The 15,073-nt window shown below is 44.1% G+C and overlaps 2 protein-coding genes across 2 annotated transcripts; one reads left to right on the top strand and one right to left on the bottom strand.

The window, feature by feature from the left end:
- The first annotated feature begins 254 nt into the window (after window positions 1-254).
- Window positions 255-7,843, top strand: metap2a (methionyl aminopeptidase 2a). Its single transcript, XM_026326538.2, has 11 exons — window positions 255-442; window positions 1,973-2,068; window positions 2,158-2,220; window positions 2,409-2,511; window positions 2,979-3,140; window positions 3,477-3,658; window positions 4,254-4,348; window positions 4,427-4,523; window positions 4,958-5,061; window positions 5,221-5,336; window positions 6,805-7,843. Exons 1-11 carry the CDS (start codon window positions 298-300, stop codon window positions 7,055-7,057), a joined length of 1,416 nt encoding a protein of 471 aa, XP_026182323.1. The 5' UTR covers window positions 255-297; the 3' UTR covers window positions 7,058-7,843.
- Window positions 7,844-7,987: 144 nt separating this feature from the next.
- usp44 (ubiquitin specific peptidase 44) lies at window positions 7,988-15,073 on the bottom strand. The gene is made up of 6 exons (XM_026326537.2): window positions 14,966-15,073; window positions 11,455-13,167; window positions 10,497-10,692; window positions 10,202-10,310; window positions 9,886-10,127; window positions 7,988-9,806 (listed from the first exon to the last, which is right to left on the bottom strand). Exons 2-6 carry the CDS (start codon window positions 13,006-13,008, stop codon window positions 9,682-9,684), a joined length of 2,226 nt encoding a protein of 741 aa, XP_026182322.1. The 5' UTR covers window positions 13,009-13,167; window positions 14,966-15,073; the 3' UTR covers window positions 7,988-9,681.

Here is a 15,073-nt window from a genome sequence, read left to right as displayed (position 1 = left end):
AGTCGAATGATGAAGGAAACGCAAGTAAATGTGAAACAGAATCTACGTTTAAATGTAGTCGTGCATGATATAACACACATTTTATTCGTGGACAACAGCACACCGGATAATAGTTAAACACATATTATATTTTTACTTATTATCTGCATTTACTCTATGATATTATTTTGTGTCTCATTTGTTTTGAATAGACCTACAATGGGAAAATAGGGGAATCTCCAATTGTCCTCGAAGGCAACGTCGCACACAGTATTCCCACAATCCTTCGCGGTTCCTTTTCCAGCAACGCCTGTGATCATGGCGGACGTGCTCGCGGAGCAAGTAGCGGACCTGAAACCTCTCCACGACCGGGAGGTGAACGGCGACGCGGAGGACAGAGAGGACGCCGAGCAGGCGAAAAAGAAGAGGAAAAAGAAGAAGAAGAACAAGTCTGCGACGACAGGTAAGGCTGTCCTCGCCATGCTCTAGCTAACAGGCTAACAGCTAGCGCCAAGGTAGCCACCGTTAGCAACGACAAAGGCGGAAATCGCGGGGAGGCCCCTTCAAAATAAGTGCCCAAGTATAAAAGGCATTTACTGTTATACCTTTCGATTAAACATGGATTGTTAGTGTATCTACATAGGGTAATCACAAATTTGAATTTAAATTAAAAGTTGCTCAATAAATCTTAAGTGTAGATGTCATGTAATGGGGTTTACTTGTTGTTTAGGAGAGTTTTTGTAAATGGAAGGTATAAAGGTAATGGAAAACGCGAGAACAACCACTTGGAGCCTGATGGGTCAAAATTCAAAGCTTTTAAATACATCCCAAAGTCAGAGAGTGTTGTTAGCCATGTATAATATATTTACCAGCAGGGTTTTGTAAGGACAATACAGAAAGTGTAGCTGTTTGAATATTTGCAGTAAATTGGTGGGTGTGTAATTGGTCATTTGTCTTATCAGATAGTCTTATTTTGGGGGATGTGCCGACACATTAAAAACGCAGTCTAACATGTTTTCTTTGAAGATTTGCAACATGTAACTAATCCACAGAAGTATTGCCCTTGACGCTCAAGAGGCCGCTTATTTTGAAAGCCTGGCCGGAAGCAGTGTGGTGTAACACGTGTCTGATACTGGTCCTCATTATGCTGCGGGTTGAGAGAGGCTGCGGCGTCTCCCAGGCCTTAGCAAACACACCGGGCTTTGGTCGTAGCTACATCCAGGAGCAGTGGCATTTACCACAGTCCGGAGCTAAAGCAATTCACTGCTTATTTTGGGAGGAAGCAGAAATCTGTAGTGATCTAACCGCACCCTGTAGCAAGTGTTTTCCCCGCAGAATGCGCAGAGCCTCAGCCAAGTTTCCGGTTTCGTAATTGCCCATTTGCCAGAGTTATTACGTAAGGAAAGAACCGCAAAGGTTGGTGTGTTTAATAAGTCAACAAGATCAAAACATCAGCAGCATTTTCAATACAGAGACATTTTTAATGTAGTCAGACTATCTTCATTTCCAGGAACATTTAATGAACACATGAAACTATTTTATTCACTTTGTTTAATTTACATGAATGTTTTTTATATACAATTTTCTATTAGTGTTAAGACATTGCCTGACCTGAATGCCTGTCTAAAATAATATTTGTATGTAGAAAGAGACACAGTGTTAAGACTGAAAGAAAAAAGCATTTTGTACTGAGATGGTGCTGAAGTGAAGATGGACGTGGTTTGGTTTCCAAGTAGTTTAAGCTTGAAAAGCCCAGATTTAAAAAAAATAATGAAAACATTTGCAAAGCCTATAAACATTTGCAGGTAGGCATTACTTTCCATTTTTCTGTCTTAGTTTTCCAATTGTAGCTGCAGTGAACTCATGTTAAGAGACCAGCTCTAGGGGATGAATGGATTTACCAGCCCTTTCCAGCTGCAGCTAGTTCATTGCTTATTGTTCTGAATAAATACACCTGTCCTTGATGATGATGATGGTGGACTGGCTGCTGCAGGCACTGAGGTGGAGGCGAATGGAGTGGCTGAAGTGACCAAGGAGTTGGAGAAGCAGGCGATAGAAGACAAGGAAAAGGAGGAAGATGGCGAGGAAGGTAGTAGCACACATTATCTGTTTGTGACCAGTCACATGTACACACTAAACTCAGAGGTGAGTGTAACAACAGCATGTTTGCCTGCATAGATGGAGATGATGGAGAAAACTCAGCAGGGAAAAAGAAGAAGAAGAAAAAGAAGAAGAAAGGAGGTACGTTAACATGTCATTTGTCACAGCTGTTGGGAGTAAGTCTGGTGTAATAGGCCTTAAAGCTTTAGTCCATACAACACTGTTTAATAATCTCAGCTGAATAGAGCCTCGACAGGCCCTGATTCAAGTTTCTGGTGTTGTTGTGAATTGAGTGAATCACTTCATTAGTTTTTCTCTTTTCCTTGCAGGCAAAACTCAGACTGATCCTCCATCTGTGCCCATCAGCGAGTTGTACCCAAATAGTGTTTTCCCCATTGGGCAGGAGTGTGAATACCCCCCCTTACAGGATGGGTAAGAACATGCACACATTCCTACACGTGTTTGTTTTGGGGCAGGTGGTTTCCTAGATCTTTAAAACATGTGTCAAAACTTTTTATCTCTCTGGCTTTTGCTTGTTTTAAGAATGGACTTAAGAGTCCATAGGTGGTTTTAGCACTGGAACTGAAGTTAATGTGTTTTATTATAGGGGTATATTATATTTCTAATGTGTGGGTGTTTGTCTGCCTGTAAATCTCCATTTTAATTGTAAACATTGTGAGAGTGGGTGTTGACATTTGTGTGCATTAGTAAAATCATAGCAATAACCTTGCAGCTGTCTGCACTGTGCTGCTGTGCAGATAACTCTAGCAGCCCAGATGATGAGTCAGCAGCATTAGTATGCTGTAAAACTAGTTTCTGTCTGCAGCATTAACATGTTCATTGTCCCCAGTGTTGGTTTCTTTTCTCATGGCTGTGATCTTGTTGTGTTCTGCTCCCAGGCGCAGTGCAGCGTGGCGTACGACCAGCGAGGAGAAACGAGTGCTGGATAAAGCCAATGAGGAGGTGTGGAATGACTTCAGACAGGCGGCCGAAGCCCACAGGCAGGTCCGCCAGCATGTCCGCAGCTTCCTCAAACCCGGTTTGACCATGATCGAGATCTGGTGAGAATGCCTTCCTTTACTTTAATCTGTCATTACTACTTGTATTATTGAACTAGAGCAGAGGATTTCAGACTGTGAGAGGGAAGAGACAGGTGTGTGGCATAAATACAACGGTAAGTTGGTGATTGTAGTTTGGCCCGCTGGCCAACATAGTCGGCACTTGGATTGGCACCAGACCCGATCCTTTATTTAAATTCTGTCAAAATAATCAAAGAGCTTCAGAACTTGCTTCAGATTCATCAGGTTTTTAAGTTTGCAGCAGTATCAAAGTAATCCAGTGATGGTTGTCAGGGACCAGCAGGTTTCCTGTGTTGAATACCACTTATTTTTTTTCAGTGAGAGGTTGGAGGATTGCTCTCGGAAGCTAATCAAGGAGAACGGGCTGAACGCTGGCCTGGCTTTCCCCACCGGCTGCTCCCTGAACCACTGTGCTGCCCACTACACTCCAAACGCAGGAGACACCACCGTCCTTCAGTACGACGACGTCTGCAAGATCGACTTTGGCACACACATCAACGGTACCATATGAATGAAGTGCTGCTTTGACCACTTTTTGTGCTGATGTTGAATGATGCATTCAAGGCCCGCTCTGTGTGGCTGCAATTATTGTAAAAGTCTTAAACATCCATCCAAGTACACATTTCTTTTTTTTTTTTTTTTTTTTTTACTCGTCTGTTGAAGGACTACAGCAGTGTTTCCTGGAGTTTTATCTCAGTTCATTTATAATTTGATATTGCTGACAGTTTCTTGGAGGCATGAATTTCCTCCTTTTGATGTTTTTCTGCCTTTAGTTGACAGTAGTGAACTTTAATTTCTCGATATAAAAATCTGATTTTTGAAGCTTCTCACAGATAGATTAGTCCAAAACAAATGTGATCAGAAGTTTGTTTGATTTTCAGACTAGATAGAAGTGAACAGAGATCAGGGGCTTTGTGGAGCAACATTAGTGCCTCCAGGAAGCAAGTGAAAATACTTGACGATGTAAAATGAGGCCAGACTGAGGCAGTTTTCTACCTGCTTTGCTGCAGCTGCTGCTTTCACCAGAAGCAGATTAGTTTCAGCTCAGCGTCAGGAAACAAAAACAACGTTGTTTGTACTTTTGTGTGTTTGCAGGGCGAATCATCGACTGTGCCTTCACTGTCACATTTAACCCAAAGTATGACAAGCTGCTGGAGGCTGTGAAAGACGCCACCAATACTGGAATCAAAGTATGACTTACACACACACACACAGCTACCCGTTTAATCTATGCTGAGCCTGCAGCTGATGTTTTCCTGTTGTTGCAGAACGCTGGCATTGATGTGCGTTTGTGTGATGTTGGAGAGGCGATTCAGGAGGTGATGGAGTCCTATGAGGTCGAGCTTGATGGCAAAACATACCAAGGTAAGTTGTCACCCGTAAACACTGTATGCCAGGTGGACACTTAGTGACACAGTGTTTTTACTGTGTATAACTCCGCCCCCAAATGCTTTTATTTCTGATGTACTGCATGTGCATCATGTTTACCCTGTTTGTTCTTAAAACTACATTGTTACAGCAGCAAGCGCTGTTCATCTAAGAAAATACTTTCCAATACCCCTTCACATTCTACTGCTGTCTGATTTTTACAAGGTTCATAGTGATTTGTATGAAGCCCTTGTTTTCAGGTGCTGGAGGAATAAAAAGATTGAATGTAATGTGTTTTAAAAACTTTATTTTTCCCAGATTTAAACTAATTAAAGCTTTGGGCGATCTCAAAAATATATATGCCAATTTTTGTATTTAGTGAAGAAAGTCTTATTTTAAATGTTGGTTGTCAAACTTCTTTTCTTTTCCAGTGAAGCCGATCCGAAACCTGAACGGACATTCGATCGGTCAGTACAGAATACACGCTGGGAAGACCGTGCCCATTGTTAAAGGAGGAGAAGCAACAAAAATGGAGGTGAGTTAATCAAACAGTCACTGTGACAATCACGTCACAATATAACAGGCTCAATTACAACTGGTCTGATCCTTTGGATCTAAGACTGGATTTAAAACCGTTCAAAGCCTGAAGTCCTGATCCTGTGCTGTCTGCCTGTTATGTATTTTCACTCTGCAGGAGGGAGAAGTTTATGCCATCGAGACATTTGGCAGCACAGGGAAAGGTGTGGTCCACGATGACATGGAGTGCTCTCATTATATGAAAAACTTCGATGTTGGCCATGTGCCCATCAGGTAAAAGTTAATCTGGTTTCATAATGCATCATTATACTCCATACATTATACAACCAGCTGTTATTTTAGTTTAGTCTGTTAATGACCTGTGATGTGCGTCAGTCTGATTAACCCTCTGGGGTCTGAGGGGGTTTTTGGGGCCTGGACAAATTTTGACATGTCCTGACATTTGTGCTTTTTTCAGTGTTTTTTAAACATATTAATGTCTAAAGTCTAATAACACTGTAATCAGCACAAAATTGGCTACAATAATATGTGAGCTTCAAGTTTATACATTATTGTGTTTTTGAGAAAAAAGTGTTTATGCATGGCTAGTGAAAAACTACAATTTTTTACTCACTGAAATAAGACCATAAAACACAAACAGAACATTGGTTCACAAGACTTTGGAGACCAGCATGTTGTAGGCTAAAGTGTTTACTTCAGAGTGCTGTGAATGTCATCTTGTTCACACATTCACAGTAAACAATACACTGATTTAAATTTTCTAAGACACTTTTTGTCCAGAAAGGCCATATGCAAGAGGGTGTGTCTGAGGATGAATAGTCATGTGATTTACCTGAGAACACAAAAGACGCACTGAACGTCCAGACAAAGCCGCGCATAATGAGCCTTTCAGTCAATGTAGATGGGACGGATTAGTGCAGCACAATACAAAACAATGAGGAGCCAAACGATCCTCATTTGAGTTAAAATCAGTGTTTTTACTCTGAGGACAAGCTAAACTATTTGTCTCTGTGTGGAATGTAAGGAGCGCCGCTTCACGTGCGTAACGCGCCATCATCCAAACGCGCCGAAAAAGTGAGTAAATTCTATGATGAAGTTTGATATTTTGTGTCATTTCTCGGGGGCGTGCACATATTTACCTGGTTCACCTGAGATTATTTACATGTGAACAGTGGACAGTGTACAAGGCGGGACCGCATTACCTGTAATGAGGTGAGACAGGAAAAAACGGGCTTCTCCTTACGTTCATACGGATTAAATAAAAAGTGATGATTTGTTTTTGACTTGAATTGTTTCACTCAAAAGAAAACATTTCAAGCTTTCTAGCCATATAATTCTTATTTTTATGAGCCAAGTATTCGCTGAGATTCTGGTTGTTTTATTTACGCGTCTGTGAAGAGAAATGGCAGAGACAGACAAGGCAGAGAGCGCACCCTGTCGGCTTTCTTTATTTAAAAAAAGCACAATGTTTTGTTGTTATTATGATGGTATACCACTAAAACTAGACCCTTTACAGATTTGAATGATATACTTCTTTTATCTGTACGATCAGAATTGACGGAGTAATTTCAGTTTGTTTCGGCCTTATCAGAAAAAGATGCGTCAAAACGCGCCGGCGCGTGCGTCGACCCCAGAGGGTTAAACCCCTGAAGATTCGTCAGATTTAATTTTGCACCAGGTGGTGGAACAGTTTTGTGTGTATGTGCATGTTCTAAAATCACTGCTCCCGTCTCCTCCCCAGGCTGCCCAGAGCGAAGCACCTGCTGAATGTGATCAACGAGAACTTTGGCACGCTGGCGTTCTGTCGTCGTTGGCTGGACCGCCTGGGTGAGAGCAAGTACCTGATGGCTCTGAAGAACCTGTGTGACCTGGGTATCGTGGACCCCTACCCTCCCCTCTGCGACACTAAGGGCTGCTACACAGCTCAGTTCGAGCACACCATCCTGCTCAGGCCCACCTGCAAAGAGGTGGTGAGCCGTGGAGACGACTACTGACGACCCTTCAACAACAGCACCACCTCCAGACCCCCCTCATCACCACCCACCACCTCCAAACCACGTCCTCCTTCAGAGAAACAGCAGAAAAGACACAGAAAAGAGCTTCTGAAGCAGGAAGTGGTAATCTGAGCAGCAGCAGTAAGATGCCGTGTGTTACTGTAGTCTCCTGTAATGCAGAACTCAGCTTGCGAAGACGACGGACCTGCTTTCTGAGTTTTTGATCATCAAACATGGCTAGAGAAATTGTTTCTCCAATGTTTCTGTTGGTTCTGATTTTACAAAACATAAAACGTTAACTGTTAAACAGTTAAAATGTATTTAAGCTACATCCGAATTTAGTGCAACCCCAGTATTCAAACAAGGTGAGTGTGGGAAACCTCTTTATACCCGTTTCATTTTTAAAGTTTCTATAGCTCCACTCTGAGGCTCCAGTACATTAGTGCTCCAGTTATATCCAGCACAGATGCTACTGAAGTGCTCAGGCCGATGCATGGCCCGATATCTCTGCAAACAGACAATTCCTAACATTTAAAGCTCGGGTGTCATAGTAATAAACACCATCTTCGTATAGACATCATGCATTTGCACCTGTATCTTTGGCTTCTGTCACTACCGGATGAAACTTTGCACTCTTGCCCTCCAGTTGTCCTTTCTTTGATATTTCTAAAATATCTTGGAAATGGCTGTTGAATCTGAATGATCCCTATGAAAATGCTTCATTTTGAACTCCCTAAAAATGTTTTTGTAAGGAAAAAAAAAGACAATTAAAATGATTTTGCTCATTTTGGGCTGCCCTCTTCTGATTATTCACTTTTCAGGGAAATCTAGTCTCACAAAACATGAGCTCAAAAACAAATTGGTCATTTTGGGGAATTTGTTCTTGTTGAATTGACTCGTTTAAGAAAACTAGGAAGATGCAACTGCTTCATCATAATCACTACGCTGCATTTCCTGGGAATATTTTTGCTTCTTCACACATTGAAACGTTCTTTGGAGTCCTGTGCAGAACGAATTGTGACTGGTCTGTTGAAATAAACTTAAATTCTCTTCCTGTACAAAATAAGAAAATGCAAAACACTGGCATCATTTATAGAAAAATGAAAAAATATTCTCATTTATTGAGGTAATTTTCTTCTAAAAAAAAAAAAAATTGAGGTAACAATTTGCATAGTATAACTTCCATGAATTCACACACATACATGGTGTAGTAACCAAAATGCCAACAATGTGTCACATCATCTAACAATGTAGGAACAATGATATGAAGTGTGCTTTGAATTCCCTTCTGATGCTTAAATCAGGCGGGTACATGATTGAGGTGGAGATATTTTTGTACAGTTTTCTCCAGTATGGAGATAAATACCACTCTATACACTGCAGAAGTCCTGTTTAATCTGGATATTATACTGAACAGATGTAAGTAAAACACAGCAGGTACACATACCTACTTACTGGTCAATAATGAAATCTGTCCTAGCTGCTGGTGCTGTTGAACAATCAGCAGTTGTACATGTAAAACGTTTAGAACAGTCTGGCCTCTTAAAACTCTTGAGGATTGTATAAAAATACATTCGTAATCTAAATGCTGGTCTGTCTGGGACTGCAACTATGCAGATCCCACTTGGCTGAATTGATATGAACTACAAAAATATACCTGCTTTTTTAGCGAAAGGGCACTTTTCTAATATTTGTCTGGTTGTGAACGATTAACCCTCTGAAGACAATTACATTCTGGAGCAGAGAGGTGGCAGCATTTAGCCAAAAACGATCCCTTTGGAAACTTAAGTTTTTCTACATCTGTCATAAAAGGCAAGAAATCTTGAACTGTTCTGGAAATGCTGAGTGTTCTCCAAACACTTCCCCCAAGACTTTGGCTCTAGGTCTGCCAAATATTTGACAGACCCAGGAGAACTTCAGAGTGAAATATAAACTTCCTGCTGTGCTTGTGTACAGATTTTGAACTGAACCAACACTGAGTCTGTACAGATACTTATAGAAATTAGTGCATTTCTGGCAGGAAAGTGATCCAATACAACCATGTTAAGTTCTACCAAAACATTTGCCTGTCTAGAACACAGGGAGGCCATTTCTAATGAGTGAAAATATTTTACAACCCTACATCCAGTTATGCGTTGACTATCTAAAGTGACTGAGAAACATTTCAGTTGATTTAAACAAACAAAAAGCATATACAATCACCAAGCCACAGGTAGGCAGACACATGAATACACCTGTACGATCTGTAGAGGACACTTGTATGTAACTCCTGCCCAGCCAGAGTATTTGTTGGCTGCTAGTGACACATCTTGGCTGATACTCTCTTCTTTATAATAAAAAATACAACTGTACAGGAATCACAATCACCTTTTTTTTTTTAAAAAATACCTACATATAAACACCATATACAAGAAGTTCACAAAGCAGAACCAGGTTTAAAAAGAACTCCTTCCTCTCTTTTTCCTCATTTAGAAAAATAGACTGAAACACCCATCCACCAAGGATCGAGAATGCCCAGAGATAGAGAAGGGAGAGAGAAAGAGCGACAGTGGGGCTGTGCTGATATCGTTTCGCTGAGTGCTCAGGCTGCAGAAGGAGGAGGAGGGGTTCAGGGGATTGTGGTCCTATAGTGGCCGGTCTTTGTCCTGAGTTACTCGCTGTGTGTAGAACAGGATGTAGGCCTGAGCACGGCAGACCTCGTCCACCGAACACACATTCAGCTTAGAGTCATTACAGTGAACCCAGAAGCCTGCAGGAGACAGGAAGAAATGATTGAGGGGTCTGCTGATTTTGGGTTGTTCTGAAATCAACACGGTCTCTTTACCCACCTCCTTCTGTGTTGTAGCAGTAGGCAGTGTAGTGACCTGAGCCAAAACCCTTCCCATGATGCATCACCACAGCAGAGAGTTCGTAGAGGAAGTGCTTGGGACGTGGTGATCCTGGAGAACTGGGGCTGGAGCAGGTGGCACCTTTGGGCGAGGGCTCCAGGCAGCAGTAGGGCTCCATGTTGAGAAGCTGGTCGAAGCTCACATGGACTCCGATCTTCTCCCGGTGGTTCCGCCCAGACCACCTAAGGAACAAGACAGCAGGGATAAATAAAATGGCATTTAACTCCAGGCAGGCTGTTGACTGGTGTCATCGTACCTGAAGCGTTTGAGGTGAAGCCGGAGGACCTGAGGAAGTTTGTGGACCATCAGCTGTTTCTGTGCTTCAGTCAGGATGAGTGGTTTGGAGGAGATCCGTCGCCTGGCAGCTGCACACACGAGATGTGAGTTAGCATGCAACACAAACATTAGTCCACTAAGAGTCTGAGCTTTGCTATACTTTTGTTGACCAGTAGCAAATGAAGATATTGACATGTGAAGGATGCCAAAAGGTAAATCTCTGAGGTATGTTCTAAAGATAAACTGTGTGCGCAGGTTTACATGACTTAACTCACAGTTACACTGGTCACAGGCGTAGATGTTTCCCTCCAGCGCTTCAGTCTCGGTGAACTTGGCCAGCATTTCTGTCAAATGGCACGAAGCCTGTGCGGCCGACTCCCTGTTACTGTGATACCGCTCCGGGAACTCCAGTGACAGGTCCCAGAAAGGCTCCACAGTGTTGGAGCGATAGTCGCATTCCAAGCATGTCACCTGCGTACCAGGTAAAGAGAGGGTTGGGGGGTTTACATGTATAATTTATTATTTGCCAACCCTATTTCTAACAGTCCTGGACATCCTATGTGCCATTTCCTGGCTCTTTATACTATAAAAAACATTCAAAGAGGTGATTTGCTTTATTTTTATGTACAATACAAACTTCAGCTCATTCATTTTCAGCTACATTGATGACTCAGAGGAAAAGTCTGAGTCAGTGCTGTAGTGAACAGCCACAGGTCTGAGGTACCCCAAAACCCAGACACACACAGCCCTCTATTCAGCATGAGCAGGTGTCACAGCATGTGCTCAGCCTCCACAAGTAGACACTAACCTCCTGTCCTCAAGCTAACCCTCCTCTCTCACTGCAACCATTTCCATCATTTAGCTTAAGACCTACTGAACTTTGGTAGAACCTACAGTTGTACAGCCTCAGGAGTCGGTGTCACACTTTGAACTTATAAACAAGCAATAAAGCCATAAGCAACAGCATAAACCAGTGCAGGCAAACTCTTAAAATTCACTCAAAATCTAAGGCTCATATCAGTGTTGGAAGCTAAACGTCCACTTAAGGATTGAAGTGACAAATGAGTCCATGTAGGCCAATGAATTATCAATGTGGGCAGAGTGTGTGGGCAGATCTGAGTGGGTGCATGTGTGCATGTATCATTCATGAGTCAAATGAAGCTCGTGATGACTGAGTCACTCAGTGGCTGTTAACTAAAGGTGTGTGTGTGTGTGTGTGTGTGTGTCGTATACCTGACTGAGGAGCTGGCCGTGAAAGATGGTGTTGACCACACTGAGCACCTGCTTGATGAGTCGTTTCTGCGTCTGTGGGACTCCTGCAGCTGTTGTGTGCTTGCCGGTGCTCTCCAGCTCATGCTGCACCTTGTCCAGCAGCTCACACAGGAACTCCTGTGCATCCTGCTGGGCGTAGCCCCTGAACGCCGGGATCAGCTGCCATACTGAATGAAGCATGGCAAAAGGCGATACCAGTGCCCACTTGCCAGACCACATAACCTGGAACAAGGTGTGCAGCTCATGGCAGAGAGAGATGTGCTTGGAGCTGGGCTCTTTGGGTTGTATCAGCTCCATGCTACGGGCCCGCGAAGCTCCGCCACTCAGCCCTGCCCCAGAGCCTGAGCTGGTCTGGAGTCCCTTCCTCTGGAACAGGGGTGACTGGGATGAGGCTTTACCTGCCAGTTGGCCTTGGACGGCAGATGCCAGTAGCTCCAGTGCCTGGGTGAGGTCCAGGCGCAGAAAGCACTCCCTGAAGACATGCAGATGGCTCAGCACCTGGAGGATGGAGTTCATATAACAGGTGTTGCCTAAATTTCGCAGGCCTGTCACTCCAGGAGTGACGGTGGGGCGCCGTTTAAAGGGTGAGCCACCCTGTTTGGTGCTCTGTTTGCGGCGCACAGGAGTTTGGGCAGTATGGGGGGTTGCTGGGGGAGTTTTAGGTTTAGATTTGGTGGTAGAAGAACTTCTCCGGGGCTTGGGGGTTTGTTGGACCTTTTTCGTCCGTCCAGCTTTTTTGCGGGTAGCACCAGCACGGCTCTGAGTCCTTGACCTGTGGGTCAGAGTTGGAGGCACAGGGGTTTTTGACTTGCGTGCTCTCCGAGATGGTGTTGGGGCTGACGCATCTGCCACTCTCTGGCTCTTCCGCCGTAAGCGCCGACTCTTCCTGAGGGGAGCATTCTCCAATTCTTCCTGTAGCCGCCTCTTTAGTGCCCGCCTCCTTTCCCTCGCCTCCCTTTTCTGCTCCTCTTCCTCCTCTCTCTTCCTCTCTTCTTCCTCCCTCTTCTTTCCGCACTCAGTCAGTCCAAACCAGAAGCGAAAAACACGTCCCATAAGCGCCCTGCGGCGGTGCCAGAGGGCAGTAAACATCCTGTCCTCGTCCCTCAGCTGCAGCTCACGGGCTCCGGATGGCATGAGGGCATCAGAGGCAGCGCTGGCAGAACGCAGAGTGCGCCCACTGCGGGTGGTGACCTCATAGCGTTGGCTCTGGATGGCGCTCAGCGTACTACGAAGCAGCTTGAGGTCTCCTGTGGCATTATCGTTCAGGACATAGTCGTCACATAAGTAACAAAAAACATAAAGTTCATTAACCTCCATAGCCAACGGGTGACGCTGCAGCTGGAAGTGCTGCAGAGCATGTTCCTCGATGTAGCGCCCACACGCCACGTGAGCACAGCCCAGGCACGCCCATATCGACTCAGTGGTGTTGCAGTCAACGCAGTGCCACTTCTGGGGGTTGAGGATGGAGTGGTCTGGGGCCAGCCGCAGCCGCCCCACATGCTTACACCTGTCCATTACACACGCCTGCCTGCAGAGCTGGCTGGCTGTCAGTCAAAAACTGACCGTCTGTGTGTGAGTCTGTGTGTGTGTGTGTCAACGTGTCACACTGACTTCATATCACCATGGTGACTATGGCGTGCTGAGAAATGGGACCCTCCCAGGGCATGGTGATGTCTAAAGAGGAGAGAGCAAATTCATAGATGGAATAAGGAAACAGGGAAAGAACATTTTATCTCAACCTGTTCTATTATTTAAAGATTATGTTTACCTCCTGTTTCACTATCAACCCTTACAAGTCAAACAACTGATTCAAGAAAATCACATTCTTCTTCTTTTCGTAGAAATGTGAAATGACACAGTAAAATTATTATCTCAGTCACTACATCTGACCTCCAAGTACTTTGTTTTATGAGGCCTTAGGTACACACAGTAAACTTGGGACACGCAGGCTTTAATATATAAAGAGTAAAACAACTTGATAAACTATACTGAGTGTTACCAGGAAGATGCAAAAACTAAAAAAGAAAGATTGTTTAAGACAACATGGACTGATAAACCTGAATGTGAAAGAAGCAAGAAAAACAGTTTCCTGAAATATTAGCCAGTAAACAAAACAGTAGCCAGGTGTATGAACATGTTTTATACTATCAATACTTTACATTATGATTGATAGTTAATGCAGAGCACAGAAGCACCAGGATTTGCTTTCTGATGAAAACCAAATAGCTTTTTTAAGCTTCTATCTGTGAGAACAATGAGTTGTACAACCAGGCTTCTTTTCACATCCCTGGGGGTCGGGTGTACCTCAGCTGAAAAGCTGGGGATCCTTGAGTGGGCTGAGCCCCATCAACCCACCCACTGAGGTCAAAGAAGTAAGATTATTCAACAAAAGGGAGCCTGAGCTTGCAAAGTGGTTCACTCTTTGTCTGGGTACAGGATAACTATTGGGACAGATGTAAAGCAGAGAGAGTGACAGTGAAATACAGTCGGAGGACACAGAAACACAAAGTTTCTAAGGGTTTATATCCCCTTCATTTAAAAAAGCACAACCAGCGTTCAGGTCAAAGTTTGCATTTGTTTAGCAGGTTTGTTGTGGGAGTGGGCGTGTTTATTCATCAGCCTGTGCTGCCATGAGTGTCTGCAGCGCTGTGATATAAATAAAATCTCACTGCTGTCCAGGATCCAAGACAGACCCGCTGGCCTGATAACCAAGCTGGGTCGTGCTGAGATTACTGAACCTCATCACGCTGGAACTAACGCGGCACCTCGCTGTCACTAAGGCTGCGGATCGACACACAGCTTCAGGGCAAATGCCACTGACACGATAGGGAGACTTGGGTTATTTACTGGGTTAGATAGTTGGTTATGGCAAACAAGGCGAGTCGCTCCAGACTTTCTGATCCCTGCGAAGTTTGATCAGCAACTTAGCGCGCTTTGGCTGGTTTGTCCTTGTGAGTTCAGGCTGCCTGTGACCACAGCCTCGGTGCTACGATAATAAAACACTGTCTGCACATATTACCGAGCACGACTTACCGGAGTACGGGACTGTTAAGTTCGCATGGGTTTATCTAAACAGCTAATGTTAGCTAGCTGTGACTAGCGTGTAATGAGTAGATCACAAAACATCAGACACAAAGAAAACCTAAACCGTGATGTAAACCTGACAAAACACTTGTTTCTGATAGTTTAAAATACAAGCAGACTGTGCACAAATAAGCGCCGCTTATGTTTTGCTCTGCTGCTTTTTATTCTGTTTATTTGTAAAGCCCTAGCTGTCCTTGCTGCTAGACTTAGCCTAGCATGCTAACTAGCCATAACCCGAACAAGTTCATGCGTTAGCCGGAGGTCAGCTCCCCAGGACCGGGCTCTAAAGCCAACCCGCTGGGTGTGTCCAAATAAGATCAGCACTACCACCGGCCACACTGTCACATCTGTGTTATGAAACACGGTTTGTAAAAAGAAAGCAGCATACCGAGCCTCTCTTTCACGGCAGTAACTCCTGTGTTTCTAAAATGATCGCCATCTTGTCAGTCCCTGTCGCGTGGTGTTGGCTCGAGCGCGTCCTCGATACGTGACGTCA

Source organism: Mastacembelus armatus, chromosome 23 (genome assembly GCF_900324485.2).
Source record: "Mastacembelus armatus chromosome 23, fMasArm1.2, whole genome shotgun sequence".
In the NCBI taxonomy this organism is placed as follows: domain Eukaryota; kingdom Metazoa; phylum Chordata; class Actinopteri; order Synbranchiformes; family Mastacembelidae; genus Mastacembelus; species Mastacembelus armatus.
The sequence above is the reverse complement of the archived record's forward strand: the minus strand, read 5'-3'. Positions and strand labels throughout refer to the sequence as shown.